Source organism: Vulpes vulpes, chromosome X (genome assembly GCF_048418805.1).
Source record: "Vulpes vulpes isolate BD-2025 chromosome X, VulVul3, whole genome shotgun sequence".
NCBI lineage: Eukaryota > Metazoa > Chordata > Mammalia > Carnivora > Canidae > Vulpes > Vulpes vulpes.
Window position 1 is genome coordinate 77,273,532 of NC_132796.1, and position 15,007 is coordinate 77,288,538.

Here is a 15,007-nt window from a genome sequence, read left to right on the forward strand (position 1 = left end):
AAAGAAAGAAAGAAAGAAAGAAAGAAAGAAAGAAATCTCTCTTCTCAAAACTTCCCTGTCCTGTTAGGAAGGGTCAGGCCCGTCGGCTGTATGATCTAGAACCTTAAAGATACTCAACTGTTTCTTAGCTTTGCTCAAGTATAAGTCTTCATCGATGAGTTCTTGTTCCTCTGGAACAGAGCATCTCCTGTGATACAGAGAAGAAATCATCTTTTGGAAACAACATGTGCCCTTTGGTCTTACCCTTTAGTTTCCCTATAGCCTTAACAAGGTAGGTCTTGGAGGCTAATAACAATCCCCTGACATTACAGAGTTCAGATTCCCCCCACATTACAAAACCTGTGTGCCAAGTTAGCATGTAGCAATTCTTAGTTCAAGGCACACTGTCACCTAATTATTTTTGGTGCATACATTACCTTTCTCCCAAGACATTCAAAGTACCTGACACCTGCAAAAATCCTACTATTGGTGGACAGCAAGAGGCATAAGCTCTATTTTTACACAGTGGATTTCCAGCACAGGAGAGACCTGCCTGAGGTTCCATACAAAGAAATCATTACAGAGACCAGAACCTGAGTCTTTTGCCTCATTTACTGAGAAGGTATTCCCAAGGGGCAGTCTAGAAGCATGAGACTAGCTAAATGAGGTGATGATGCCTGAAGAAGAAAATCAGAGGCTATGACAGAGAGAAGCAATAAGGGATTAGGAGCTTACATCATAAAAACAACACAACGGAGGTTAGCAAAGAGGAGAGAAAGGAAGAGTCTATAAATGGAAAGAGATCTGCTATATGTAAAGCACAAGGAAGAGAAACTTATGAGTAAACACCGAAAGGCATACTCAAAAATGTATTCAGTGGTCAAAAGCAATCCTAGGAACAAATATATAAATGTTAGTAATAACTGGAAACGCTATGGTATACCCATTTTATAAGGAGGCAGTGTCCTGGAAGTCTACATGTCCTGGCTATGTGTAAACTGACTGAAGATTCAGGCTTCAGAAATGAGACTCCCAAGCACTCCATCCCACATTCCAGTCCCACAATCCCACTGCTGCCCAGGGAGAGCCCTTGTTCCCAAATAGTTTACAATCTCTTGAAGAGCCGAAGTACATACATAAGCAAAATGTCTAAAAAATACAAAACCGTATTGAACAAATGTCAAGAATTAAATACCACAGGAAGCCAGCATAAAATCACTGTAAACTATTATCAACAGGAGAAGTATATCACACAGAAATACTTCAGCTTCCCAGATGGATATGATTTGGATAGGCAGATGGAATGCAGAAAGTCATCGTAAACAAGAAGAATGACACTGTCAAGTCACAGAGGAGGGAACAGTCATGGCCCATGTGGGGAACACTGGAGCCACAGGCCTGGCTAAAGAATACAGTGGAAAATGAGGCTGGATAGGTAGGGTGGGATCAGTTAGCAAGGGGCTCCGGTGTTAGGCTGAAGAGTGTGGGCTGGAGATGAAAAGTATTTTAGTGGGCAAAATGAGTGAAAGAGAGAGGGATTCCGCTTATGGAATGAACGAGTCATGGGAATAAAAGGTACTATACTCAAAGAAAAAATCTTCTTAAAAAGCGTTTTTAGAATATAGAGGCAAATCAGCAATTTTCTCTGCCAAAGTACTGAGTCCTAATCTTACCTGTACTTTGGATGGGAGTTATAGTAACAAAACCATCTTGCAGGTAATGTAGATGGATCAACCTTGCCAGGAAGCTTCCTCCACTTAAGACACTCATCGCACTGTACCCATGTCTGGTCAGGAATCTTCCTGAATGAAGGAAAATAGAGGTATGACTGTGTATATCCTAGCTCTGTGCCCTTCTGTTAGAAAGGCACACCCTAAAAGTAAAAGAACAAAATTTTGTACGTGAAATGTGTTAGAACTCTAATGTTATAATCCAGGTATCTAAAATGCATATCTTGAACTTCACAAATAAGATAATAATAGAACTACGCCAGATATGGATATGAAAAAACAGTAACAAGTATTCAACATAGTAAGCTACCATTATTTATGGAAGTAAATGTTTATCCAGAATCTCTTGTTCTAAGCAAATGAGGATAATTTTAACTCTAAAATTAATTAACTAGGAAAACATTTATATACATATAAATATACATGTTAACACTATTACCAAGAAATAAAACCAAAAGATTCATTTTATTTGCTTCTATCCAACTGTGTGACTGATTTGAAATGCATTTGTGGGAGTCACGGAAGCTCATCATCATAAAGTCTCCCTCATTTCTCTGCAGACTCCCTAGTCCTCTCTTTTTTCCATTCAAAAGTTTTTGTTTATACTTCAATCAAAATTTTATTAGGTTGATATTCCCAACATTAACCTTTTAAAAATTCCTACAAGTGTGAGGAGGGAGTCCAGTCCAACAACTGGGTTAAATAAAGGTAAAATACTTCTAGACTTCTATGCTTAAGACACAAAGCCACTCCCATCCCTGGCAGGAAGCCTAACCCGGTCACCTACACCTCATAGTGAATGTATTTCTCTGTGAATGAAAAGAGGTGGTCCATATATATAATCGAAGCAGTCAGCATCTAAAGTGTGAAAAGCAGACTAGAGGGAGAAGGCTAGAGAAAAGAAGCAGAAAGAGGACAGAGGGGCACCAAGGGCCAATTTGAGAAACATGTAATTTAGCCTAGAAGCATGATGTGTGTGTTACATTTGTGCCGCTCTTATACTAGCCATTTCACTAGAGTGATATGGTTCTTTTTTGTCTTAGATCAATATTCTCCTTATCTTTTTTTTTTTAAAGAGAGGAAGAGAATGCAATCTGGGGCTGGGGTGGGGGAGGGGAAGGAGGAAAGGGAGGGAGAGTGACTCTTAAGCAGGCCCCTTGCCTAGTGTGGAGCCCAATGTGGGGCTTGAGCCCACAATTATGAGATCATGACCTGAGCCAAAATCAAGAGTCACATGCTTCACCAACTGTGCCACCCAGGAGCCCCTTCCTTATCTTTTTAAATAATGGGGTTATTTTATAAAAATGTAAGATTATAGAAAACCTAGAAAATACAGAAAGATATAAAAAAGACCAAAGGTACTCGTATTTCTACCCCTCAACCACAATGTCCTCTTCTTGTTTGAAACTCTATTTTAACAGAGAATTCATACATGTTTTTGGATATATAGCTCCCCATCTCCTAGCTCCAGGCTGCTCCAGTTTTGTAATCTCTAAACTCTGAGCTCAGGTCTGACCTCTGGTGTCCATGTATTTCCATTCAGCCACTGTTTTATCTAGAGCCAGAGATAGCCAAAAGCAGTTTCAGCCTTAGTGGGAGGGGAGAGGAAAGGTCCTATTAGCTTTGATTTTACATGTTAGACACCCAGAAGACCTGCTTGCAGAAGCCTGCCACTATTACTGTCTTGGGGACTAGCAACTCTTAGCCTCAGGTTACACTGGATTATGGGAGATCGTTCCATCCAGGCAGATAGGAGAGGCATTTGGCTCATACTTGCAATAAACAGGTAGTTGGAGGGGTTGCACAATATTCCCCTCACTGCATCCTCCTTCCAGAAGAGTCATGCCTAAGAACTTGGGCTTTCGGGGGCTGACCACCTGTATTTGAACCTCGTATCTACCACTTTCTATTTGTTTCATCTTGAACAAGTTACTTTTTTTTTTAAAGAGTTTATTTATTTATTAATGAGAGACACAGAGAGAGAGAAAGAGTGGCAGAGACATAGGCAGAGGGAGAAGCAGGCTCCATGCAGGGAGCCTGACGTGGGTCTCAATCCTGGGTCTCCAGGATCAGGCCCTGGGCTGAAGGCAGCGCTAAACTGCTGAGCCGCCTGGACTCCCCTTGAGCAAGTTACTTAAGCTCAGTGTATCAGCGTCTACATTTGTAAAGAGGTAATAATGTGATTCTGTCTACCTCACAGGGTTGTTGTAATGATCAAATAAATGTAAACCACATGTAAAGGACTTTTACAGGGCCAGGTACATAAGTACTCAATAAACAATAATAATTATTACAATTGTGCCTCCAGAAAGGTCTTATAACACATGCACACACACTCTAGCAATATATGAACATCTGCTTCATTGTATTAATCACTGCCTGTTTCAAAAGGCAAAAAAAAAAAAAAGGCATCTCATCTAAGTTGGCTTTTTTTTGACAACACAGAGGCTAGACAGGAGCAGAGATCTTTAGAGTAAGGCAGTGATATTCACACAACAGCCGATCATGCTACATTTGAAACAAAATCTTGTATCATACATTTGCCTGATCATTTCCATTAAAAAAAACCCCACAGGTGTCAACCCCCAAAATGAACTTTTAACACTCTATAATCACTGTCACGATGGTGGTGTAAGTGATTATACATGTATTGTCACACATTCTATACTCTGTTTTATGCTCATTTCGTGGCTCACTGAGCCATGTCATCCTGATCCATGGTTCTGTATGGAATTCTCCATCTTAAATTCAATAAATTCCTGATATGCTGAGTTCTCTACTTTTACCCTCAAATTTCTTGGTACAGGTCCAACAATGTTCACTAAAACAAAGAGAAGGGAAGTTTGCTAATATTTTTGAACACCTACTATATGCCAGGTCCTATACTAAAAATGTTATGCTATCTAATTTCAAATTCTCCCGGAGGTGAGGTAACTTACTTACCCAAGCTCACCCAACTATTAAGAAGCAGATCCAGATTTTCAACCCAGGAGTGTCTCATTTAAATGGCCATCATCTTCCATTATATCACACTGCCTGTAGGATAAACTCACAGCACTAAACTCTTCATATTTATGCTCTAAGCCACACAAATGTTAAACCAGAGTGAAGAGGTCTAGAGAATGATGAAATCAGTACCTGTGATTTCCCCTTTTTTTGTTAATTAAACCTCCTTAAATGAAAAGCACCATCTTACTCTTGTTCCTTCCATTTGCTCTATGGATATCACCCCAAATACCTTTATATTCTGTTATTTACTACTCACGGTATTGGCCTGGCTATGGCTGAAGACTCAAAATTTTCTTGGGATGTCTTTTCCTTCCAATAAGCATTGAGCTTCTGGGCAAGGGCATTTATTGTCAACCTGAAAGAAAAAGCAAGAAGAAGCATGTCAAAGCTGGGGATCTGTTGAACAATTTTACGATCTTTGAGATGTTCCCATTTAACAGAAGTTGACACTGCAGAATAAGCAGCCTAATGGTGAACATCTATACTTTCAGAAACTAGGATGGGAATTCACTATCTTTGCAAATGACATGTTAAAATGATGAAGCCATAATGTCGAATGGTCACTTTGGTTGCAAAGGCAAAATGGTCACTAGTCCCAAAAAGTACTGTATTCTTCAAATTTTCAGGACTTCTAGAATCATGAGGTGGCAGAATTAACATCATAGACAATGACAGAAGATTCAACTGCAGAGGCAGGACAGAGACAAATACTGGGAAGTTGATGGGGTGTTGCTTAGACTGTCAGAAGACTACAGGTAAACAATTCAGGACCAAGTTGAAAGTCAGGGGATCAAATACTGCACCCTACCTATTACAAATCCATCCAGTACTAACTTAAAAACTGTCTACAGTAAAAACTGTCTACTCTGTCTACACAGTTCTTCATTCAAATGTTGATCATGGCAGTCAGGGCACCGATGGACAATAACTGTGTCTACACAGTTCTTCATTCAAATGTTGATCATGGCAGTCAGGGCGCTGATGGACAATAAAGTCCCCTTCAACCCTCTGCTATGTATCTGTTAGTGGAGGCTGGACCCTAGCTCTGGCTCTTGCTCTTTCTCCTTTATCTCTCTTCCCCAGTGAACAACAGTAAACCTACGGTCAAACAATGTAATGTGTATAAGTCAAAATCTGAATTTCACTTTTTTTTGTTTTTGGATTTTACTTTTAAAAACTCCCAATTTTGAATGACTAATCCCTATTTAATTCTACAACCTAGGATCACACCTTAATGCAGAGTTGTAGACACCTGAAATACTACAAATTTAGAGTTCTTAAAAAATCTCTGGACTCCTTGGATCATTCCCCAAGGGTTTTGTAGACCTCTTATCTCCTTCAGAGGAATTCTTCCTTACCTCCACCTAATATTATGTTAGATTCTGACCACACAGAGAAGAGCTCCTCTATACTCTCTCTCCTCCAACCTACTGATGGTCACACTTCTATGTTTGTATCTTTCCTTCAAGTCACAGATGAAGAACTATTCCAAATTTTCTCTTAAAATTCTGTTTTAAAATTATTTTCAAAAGAAGTAGATTAGGGGCACCTGGGTGGCTCAGTCTACTAAGCATCTGCTTTCAGCTCAGGTCATGATCCCAGGATCCTGGGATCCAGCACTCGTATGTCAGTCAGGCTCCCCACTTTTCCCTCTGCCTCTGCCCCTCCCCCTGCTTTGTGTGCGCTTTCTCTCTCCCTCTCACTCTCTCTCTTTTTTTTAAAAAAAAATTTTTTTTAATTATTTATTTATGATAGTCACAGAGAGAGAGAGAGAGGCAGAGACACAGGCAGAGGGAGAAGCAGGCTCCATGCACCGGGAGCCCGATGTGGGATTCGATCCCGGGTCTCCAGGATCGCGCCCTGGGCCAAAGGCAGGCGCCGAACCGCTGCGCCACCCAGGGATCCCCTCACTCTCTCTCTCTCATGTGTGCACACACTCACTCCCTCAAATAAATACAATCTTTAAAAAAAATAAAACAAGTAGATTAGATGGGATTCTGGAAAGATGGAGTAGGAAGCATCAAGACTATATCCCTTCACCTAGACAGTCATTGCACTGGCAGAATTGTCTGATCTATTTGGAATTTTAGAGTCTACTAATGGCTTGCAACTTTCAGGAGGCTTAAATGATAAACTAGCAAGTTTCAGCTCTTAAAACAGGAAAACTGCTATAAAATATACACAAAAAAAAGAGAAATAAATTGTCACTATAAAAAAATCAACTGAACACAAAAGAAGACAGTAATACAGGAAATTAGGGACAAAAAAATCTTATGAGTCATATAGAAAACAAAGCAAAATGACAGAAGTCCCTCCTTATCTGTAAGTGCTTTAAATGTAAATGGTTTAAACTTTCCAATCAAAAAGGAGTTTGGTGGAATGAGTAAGAGAAACTCAAAAACCATGATGTAAATATATGCTGCCCAGAGGAGATGAACTTTAGACACAAAAGACACAAGTAGATTGAGAGAGAAAGGATGGAAAGAATAGTCCATGTAAATAGTAACCAAAAGAGAGAAATGGTGGCTATACTAGTATCAGATAAAACAGACTATAAGTCACAAGAGCTAGAATGTGGAAGCAACCCAATTGTCTGTTGATGGATGAATGGATAAGCAAACTGTATTGTGCATGCACGTGTATATGTACACATATAGATATATACACACACAATAGAATATTATACAGCCTTTAAAAAGGAGGGAAATTCTGGCACATGCATTACGCTTGAGGACACTATGCTAGGTGAAATGAGTCAATCACAAAAAGACAAATTACTGTATGATTTCACTTAAATGAGGTACTTAGAGTAGTCAAAATCTTAAGAAACAGACAGTAGAATGAAGGTTGGCAGGGGCTGGTGGAAGTGGGAATGGGGAATTATTGTTTAACAGGTATAGAGTTTCAGTTTTGCAAGATGAAAAGAGTTCTAGAGATGGGTGGTAGTGATGGTTGCATGATGGTGTGAATGTCCTTAATGCCACTTAACAATACACCTAAAAATGGTTAGGATGGTAAATTTTATGGTACATATATTTTTACTGTGATAAAAAAGAAACTGGGAAAAAAGGGAAATAGATTATGTGGTTGCCAGGGATTGGAATGACTGCTAATGGACAAGGAGTAGCTTTCTGGGATGGTGGAGATGTTTTGGAGTTCAATACTGGTGATGGTTGTACAATTTGTGAATATACTAAGCACCACTACAGTGAAGACTTAATTACGGTGACATTCATGGTACGTGAATTTTATCTTAACTAAAAAGAAAAATAAAGCTCTGTTCTCATGTATCCAGGTAAAATTTACAGAGTAGAATGCATCTTTTTAAGTGTGTAGTTCCATCAGTTTTGACAAATGTATACAGTCACATAACCACCACCTCAACTAAGATAACCATTGCCATGTATTCTGAAATCCCATTTCTTCTCAAAAAACCCTGGTTTGACTCCACTATTCTATTAATCTCCTTCCTTTGGCTTCCCCAATCCTGGTCTATGTGGTCTACACCTACTACTTCCTCTTCATTCTCCCATCTTAACCTCCTACAGTCTAGTTTCCACCATCACCACCCCATGAAATGGTTCCTTTGTCCAAAGTAGAGTCATTACTTTATCAATGATCCCTGCCAATATCCCACTGTACTAAATTCAAGACTTTGCAGTGATCTTTTGATTCTCTTCTCTCCTTTATACCCCTTATTTAACATGCCACCAAAATCTTTTGAGCTTTTCTTCACAGCATCTGTCCTCTACTTCCTTTTCCATGGCTCTTGTTTCAGACATTCATCTCACACCTAGGTTACTCCAAGAGCCTTTAATCCTTCCTTCAATCCATCCTGCGTCATTTTCAGATTTATCAGCTGACCTAATTCATGCCAAGCACCTTAAGAACCATAAAGCAGTATATGGTTGTAATATACTATATCTGGAAGATAGAACTGTTTCAAGTCACTCCCCTAGTCAAGAAAACACAATGAAGTTCCCACTGTCTAAGGCATCAGCTACTCTATCCAACATTCCTCTAAGACAGTTGTTCTTAAACCTTCTCGGTTCATGGCACCCCTTGTGTCTCAAGTTTTTCATGCTACCCGTAGGTCAAAACCAATATGGACCAGGTTTGGTTACTAGACAAGTTAGGTCCAAATAATTTAATCAGTATTTATATGCTAACATTTAGTATCTATTTGAGAAAATAATGCATATCAAATGAAAAAAAAGATTTTATTTCATTCTTAAGTAGCCACAATCACTAATGGGATGGCTGTGTGTGTGTATGCCTGCTGGGCGGGGTGCCACTACCCAAACCTTGGAACGAAATTGGACACAGCTCCCCTCATTTCTTATTCAACCCTGCTTCTCATGTATCACTTAGTTTTTTGTCACAGCAACCAATGAAAACCCAGGTTTGCCAAGGTATGATGTAGTCAAAAGGAATGAAACAAATCTTGGTACTCGGAAAGGTGGTGCTGGTACAACAAATACCTATGAATATGGAAGTTAGCTTTAGATTTGCACAGTGGGAAGGGGCTGGAAGAATCTGTGGACCATGACAGAAATGGCTGAGACTGTAATCTAGATTCTAGACTGAACAGTTAGTGGAAATACGGAGGTTGGGCCCCCCTCCCCTGGTCAGGGCTCAGAAGGAGGTAAAGGGCCATGGGGGAGAAAACAAAGATTTCCTCAGAGAATACCTACATTACTGGGAACAGACTGTTAGCAGAACCACAGATGGTGGAACTGCTGCTGGTGAAGGCTTGGGAGAAGATGAGGAACATGCTACTGGAAAATTTGAGGAAGGTGATCCCGATTAGATAGTGGCAGAGAGCTTAACAGGAGTGTGTCCTGCAGTTCCGTGGAAAGCAAAACTTGTAATGATGCCACAGGACTGTTAGCCGAGGAGACTTCCAGGCAACCTGTTGACAGTGTGGCCCAGTGTCTTCAGGCTGCTTACATAAAATATGGGAGGAGACAAAGACGTTGAGAGGGAACTCTTGGACAAAAAGGGACCAGGACTTAATGTTTCTGTAAGTCCTCAGCTTATCTCCAGACAGCAAAAGATACTAAAATGGAGACATTCATGGTCAGAAAAGCACACTCTGGAGAAAAAGCCAGGGCTGTGGCTAGAGAACCTTTCGCTAATATGTCAGATCAAAAGGTCAGAGTATTCTGTCACACAAAAAAGCTCTTTGAAAAGATTAAACATGTGACTCAGATCTCCACAGCCATCTCAGCAGAAGCCAAGAATAGAAATAGGATTATCTAGGAAAGACCTGTCAAGAGCTTCTTGTCTGAGTGAATATCCGTGACATACATGTAAGATCCGTAAGATTCCTGAGAATGGTGTCCTGGCACGAAAATTGCTACCCTAGGCTGACAAGGATGGAGAGGGTACAAAATGAGAAGGAGGCTGGTGGACCTCCACAACTCTACAGTCAGAACACAGGCCAATGAAGGTCCTGAGCCACGGATGCATACCCCCTTTGCTGAAAAAGGAAAGAGGACGCTGAGGGTGCAGTGATGAGCCCAGAGGGCAGAGCATCAAGTTCAGCAGAGGAGGCTGCAAGCCCCAGAACATTAGTTGCAGGGCTTGAGACTTAATGGCATTCTGTGGCTGGATTTTGAAATTGCTTGAGGCCTGTGACTCTGTTTTCCTTCCATTTTCCTCCGTTTGAACTGGAATATCTTGACCTGGTAAGCCTGTCCCACCATTCTATTTTGAGAGTGAAATGGAGAGGAATTTGACCCCAGGTTGCATGGGACCCACACCTGGTTCATATAATGAGATTTGGGAATCCTGAACTGCTGACATTAAGACAGGAGCTTAAGACTTAGAGTTGCTATAATAGTTGAGATTTGGGGATGTTGGGAGGGGGTGAATGTATTTTGTGTGTGAAATATAAGTGGATCCTAGAAGCCCAGGGGGCAGGCTGTGGTAGGTGGAATACCAGTCCTCCAAAGATTTCTATGTCCTAAACCCTCGAGCCTGTGACTGTATCAGGTTACATGGCAAAGGAGAATTAAGGTTGCAGATGGAATTAAGGTTACTTACTTACCAGCAGACCTTAAGAGGGGAAGACTATGCTGAATTATCCAGTGTAATCACAAGGGTCCTTAAAAGAAGAAGAGTGAAGGCAGAAGAGTCAGAATCAGAGAAGTAGATGTGATGACAGAAGTAGGGTCATTGTTCTACTAAAGCTGTTCAGAAAGATAGAAAGAAATGGAATACTTCCAAACTCGTTCTATAAGGCCAGCAACACCTTAATTCCAAAACCAGACAAAGACCCCACCAAAAAGGAGAATTACAGACCAATATCCCTGATCAACATGGATGCAAAAATTCTCAACAAGATACTAGCCAATAGGATACAACAATACATTAAGAAGATTATTCATCATGACCAAGTAGGATTTATCCCAGGGATGCAAGGCTGGTTCAACACTCGTAAAACAATCAATGTGATGCATCATATCAGCAAGAGAAAACACAAGAACCATATGATCCTCTCATTAGATGCAGAGAAAGCATTTGACAAAAGACAGCATCCATTCCTGATCAAAACTCTTCAGAGTGTTGGGATAGAGGGAACTTTCCTCGACATGTTAAAAGCCATCTACGAAAAGCTCACAGCAAATATCATTCTCAATGGGGAAACACTGGGAGCCTTTCCCCTAAGATCAGGAATAAGACAGGGATGTCCACTCTCACCACTGCTATTCAACATAGTACTAGAAGCAATCAGGCAACATAAAGAAATAAAAAGCATTCAAATTGGCAAAGAAGAAGTCAAACTCTCCCTCTTCACCGATGACATGATACTATACATAGAAAACCCAAAAGACTCCACCCCAAGATTGCTAGAACTCATACAGCAATTCGGCAGTGTAGCAGGATACAAAATCAATGCCCTGAAGTCAGTGGCATTTCTATACACTAAAAATGAGCCTGAAGAACGAGAAATGAAGGGGTCAATCCCATTTACAATTGCACCCAAAAGCATAAGATACCTAGGAATAAACCTAACCAAAGAAGTAAAGGATCTATACCCTAAAACCTACAGAACACTTCTGAAAGAAATTGAGGAAGACACAAAGAGATGGAAAAATATTCCATGCTCATGGATTGGCAAAATTAATATTGTGAAAATGTCAATGTTACCCAGGACAATTTACACGTTTAATGTAATCCCTATCAAAATACCATGGACTTTCTTCAGAGAGTTGGAACAAATTATCTTAAGATTTGTGTGGAATCAGAAAAGACCCCAAATAGCCAGGGGAATATTAAAAAAGAAAACCATAGCTGGGGACATCACAATGCCAGATTTCAGGTTGTACTACAAAGCTGTGGTCATCAAAGACAGTGTGGTGCTGGCACAAAAACAGACACATAGATCAATGGAACAGAATAGAGAATCCAGAAGTGGACCCTCAACTTTATGGTCAAATAATATTCGACAAAGCAGGAAACACTATCCACTGGAAAAAGGACAGTCTCTTCAATAAATGGTGCTGGGAAAATTGGACAGCCACATGCAGAAGAATGAAACTGGACCATTCTCTTACACCATACACAAAGATAAACTCAAAATGGATGAAAGATCTTAAAGTGAGACAAGATTCCATCAAAATCCTAGAGGAGAATACAGGCAACACCCTTTTTGAACTCAGCCACAGTAACTTCTTGTAAGATACATCCATGAAGGCAAGAGAAACAAAAGCAAAAATGAACTATTGGGACTTCATCAAGATAAGAAGCTTTTGCACAGCAAAAGAAACAGTCAATAAAACTGAAAGACAATCTACAGAATGGGAGAAGATATTTGCAAATGACGTATCAGATAAAGGGCTAGTATCCAAGATCTATAAAGAACTTATTGAACTCAACAGCAAAGAAAGAAACAATCCAATCATGAAATGGGCAAAAGACATGAACAGAAATCTCAGAGGAAGACATAGACATGGCCAACAAGCACCTGACAAAATGCTCTGCATCACTTGCCACCCGGGAAATACAAATCAAAACCACAATGAGATACCACCTCACACCAGTGAGAATGGGGAAAATTAACAAAGCAAGAAACCACAAATGTTGGAGAAGATGTGGAGAAAGGGGAACCCTCCTGCACTGTTGGTGGGAATGTAAACTGGTGCAGCCACTCTGGAAAACTGCGTGGAGGTTCCTCAAAGAGTTAAAAATAGATCTGCCCTACGACCCAGCAATTGCATTGCTGGGGATTTACCCCAAAGATACAGATGCAATGAAACGCCGGGACACCTGCACCCCGATGTTTCCAGCAGCAATGTCCACAATAGCCCAACTGTGGAAGGAGCCTCGGTGTCCATCAAAAGATGAATGGATAAAGAAGATGTGGTTTATGTATACAATGGAATATTACTCAGCCATTAGAAACGACAAATACCCACCATTTGCTTTGACGTGGATGGAACTGGAGGGTATTATGCTGAGTGAAATAAGTCAATCAGAGAAGGACAAACATTATATGGTCTCATTCATTTGGGAAATATAAAAATAGTGAAAGTGAATAAAGGAGAAAGGAGAAAAAAATGAGTGGGAAATATCAGAAAGGGAGACAGAACATGAGAGACTCCTAACTCTGGGAAACGAACTAGGGGTGGTGGAAGGGGAGGTGGGTGGAGGGTGGGGGTGTCTGAGTGACGGGCACTGAGGTGGACACTTGATGGGATGAGCACTGGGTATTATTCTATATGTTGGCAAATTGAACACCAATAAAAAAAAAAAAAAGAAGTAGGATCATCGGAGTGATGTGATGTGAGAAGGACTTGACCCACCACTGATGGCTCTGAAGATGGAGAGAGAGGACCATGCACAGGCCAAGGAATGCCTGCCAAGAGTTGGAAACTTCTAGAAATGGATTCCCCCCATGGAGCCCTCAGAGAGGAATGTAGCCCTGCTAACCTTAATTTTAGCCTAGTGAGGCTAGGCACAAATTTTATTTGTGTTGGGACTTCTAACCTACAGAACTCTAAGGCAATAAATCAGCATTGTCTTAAGCCACGAAGTTTGTGGTGATTTGCTCGAACAGGAAGAAAAGACCATTTCTATTATTTAGAGGTAGAAGTTGAGTATCACGGTACTTTCCTCAAAAATATAGAATATCCTATTGCTCCCCTCTGTTTGAGTTTATTATGTGCAGCTTGGCATGCAGTCTGGGAACTGTGGCTCTAGGGTAGGAGTCGGCAAACTACAGACTGTGGACCAAATTCAGGCACTGCCTGCTTTTGTAAAAAAAATGTCTTGGACACAGACATGCTCATTCCTTTACTTATTGTCTAGGGCTTTTATACTGCTTTTATACTACAGTAGAACTGAGTAGTTGTGACAGACCACATGGCCCACAAAACCTAAAATATTTACTTCCTGGCCCTTCACAGGAAAAGTGTGTCAATTCCTGCTTCAGGAGATAGCCCTGTTCTGTCTATTCGACTCTATTTCCCTTCATTCTAGTTGTGTCCTCTTCCCACACCCTATATTCTCACCATTTTGAGTTCCTGTCACTACTTGTCATGCTATAGTTCCATCCTGGAATTTCCTTCCCTCCTGTTTCTAAGTCCTGTATCCTTTCAGACAAATCTCAAGTCATAACTTCCACCTAAAACCTTCCCTATCTGTTCTATCAGGGCATTTTTCCTGTACCATATCACTTAGGTTTTGACTGATCACACAGCCATTTTATTGCTGTCTAAACTGTTTCACATATGTGACAATTCATCATTAAAAACAGACTGTAAGCTCCTGAAAGGCAGCATCCATACCTTGAATTTCTCTGGAAGACTCCACAAAGCCCAGCCACGGTGCCATTGCACCAGTGAGGTGGTCAGTGGGTGTGTGTTCATATTTCTTAAGCTGAAATTCACTCTAAAAACGTTGTCAGTTTGAGTCCTGATAGTTGCAGCTGAAATCTGATATCCATAACTATTAAGAGTGATATTACAGATGATTTATTTGTAGACATTCCAGTACTATGATGGCTGGTATCTCTTTTAGCATTTGCAGTTTTGATTTCTATCATACTCTTAGGATGAGTTTCTGATAGCAGACAGCCTTCTCTAATCCCCTTCTCAAAGTCTTCTATTTTTTTTTTAACTAAACACCTTTTCATTTATATAAAATACAGTGAAAAAGGATAATGATGCCAGAATTGGGATAAGAGTAATATAAATTTGTTATCCTCAAAAGATTCTGTATGTAGGATAGTATACTAGTTTCCTGTTTTCAATAAAATGTGTAGCAGATATTAAGCTCCTTAA

General features: G+C 40.3%; 1 protein-coding gene across 2 annotated transcripts in view; it reads right to left on the reverse strand.

Moving 5' to 3' along the window:
• Positions 1-15,007, reverse strand: part of MORC4 (MORC family CW-type zinc finger 4) — a 53,403-nt gene that overhangs the window by 14,832 nt on the left and 23,564 nt on the right. For both annotated transcript variants that reach the window (XM_072744515.1, XM_072744514.1), the window contains exons 10-12: positions 4,975-5,073; positions 1,653-1,781; positions 119-187 (exon numbers count right to left, since the gene is read on the reverse strand). In XM_072744515.1, the coding sequence (XP_072600616.1) occupies positions 119-187; positions 1,653-1,781; positions 4,975-5,073 (297 nt within the window). The remainder of the gene's footprint in view (positions 1-118; positions 188-1,652; positions 1,782-4,974; positions 5,074-15,007) is intronic.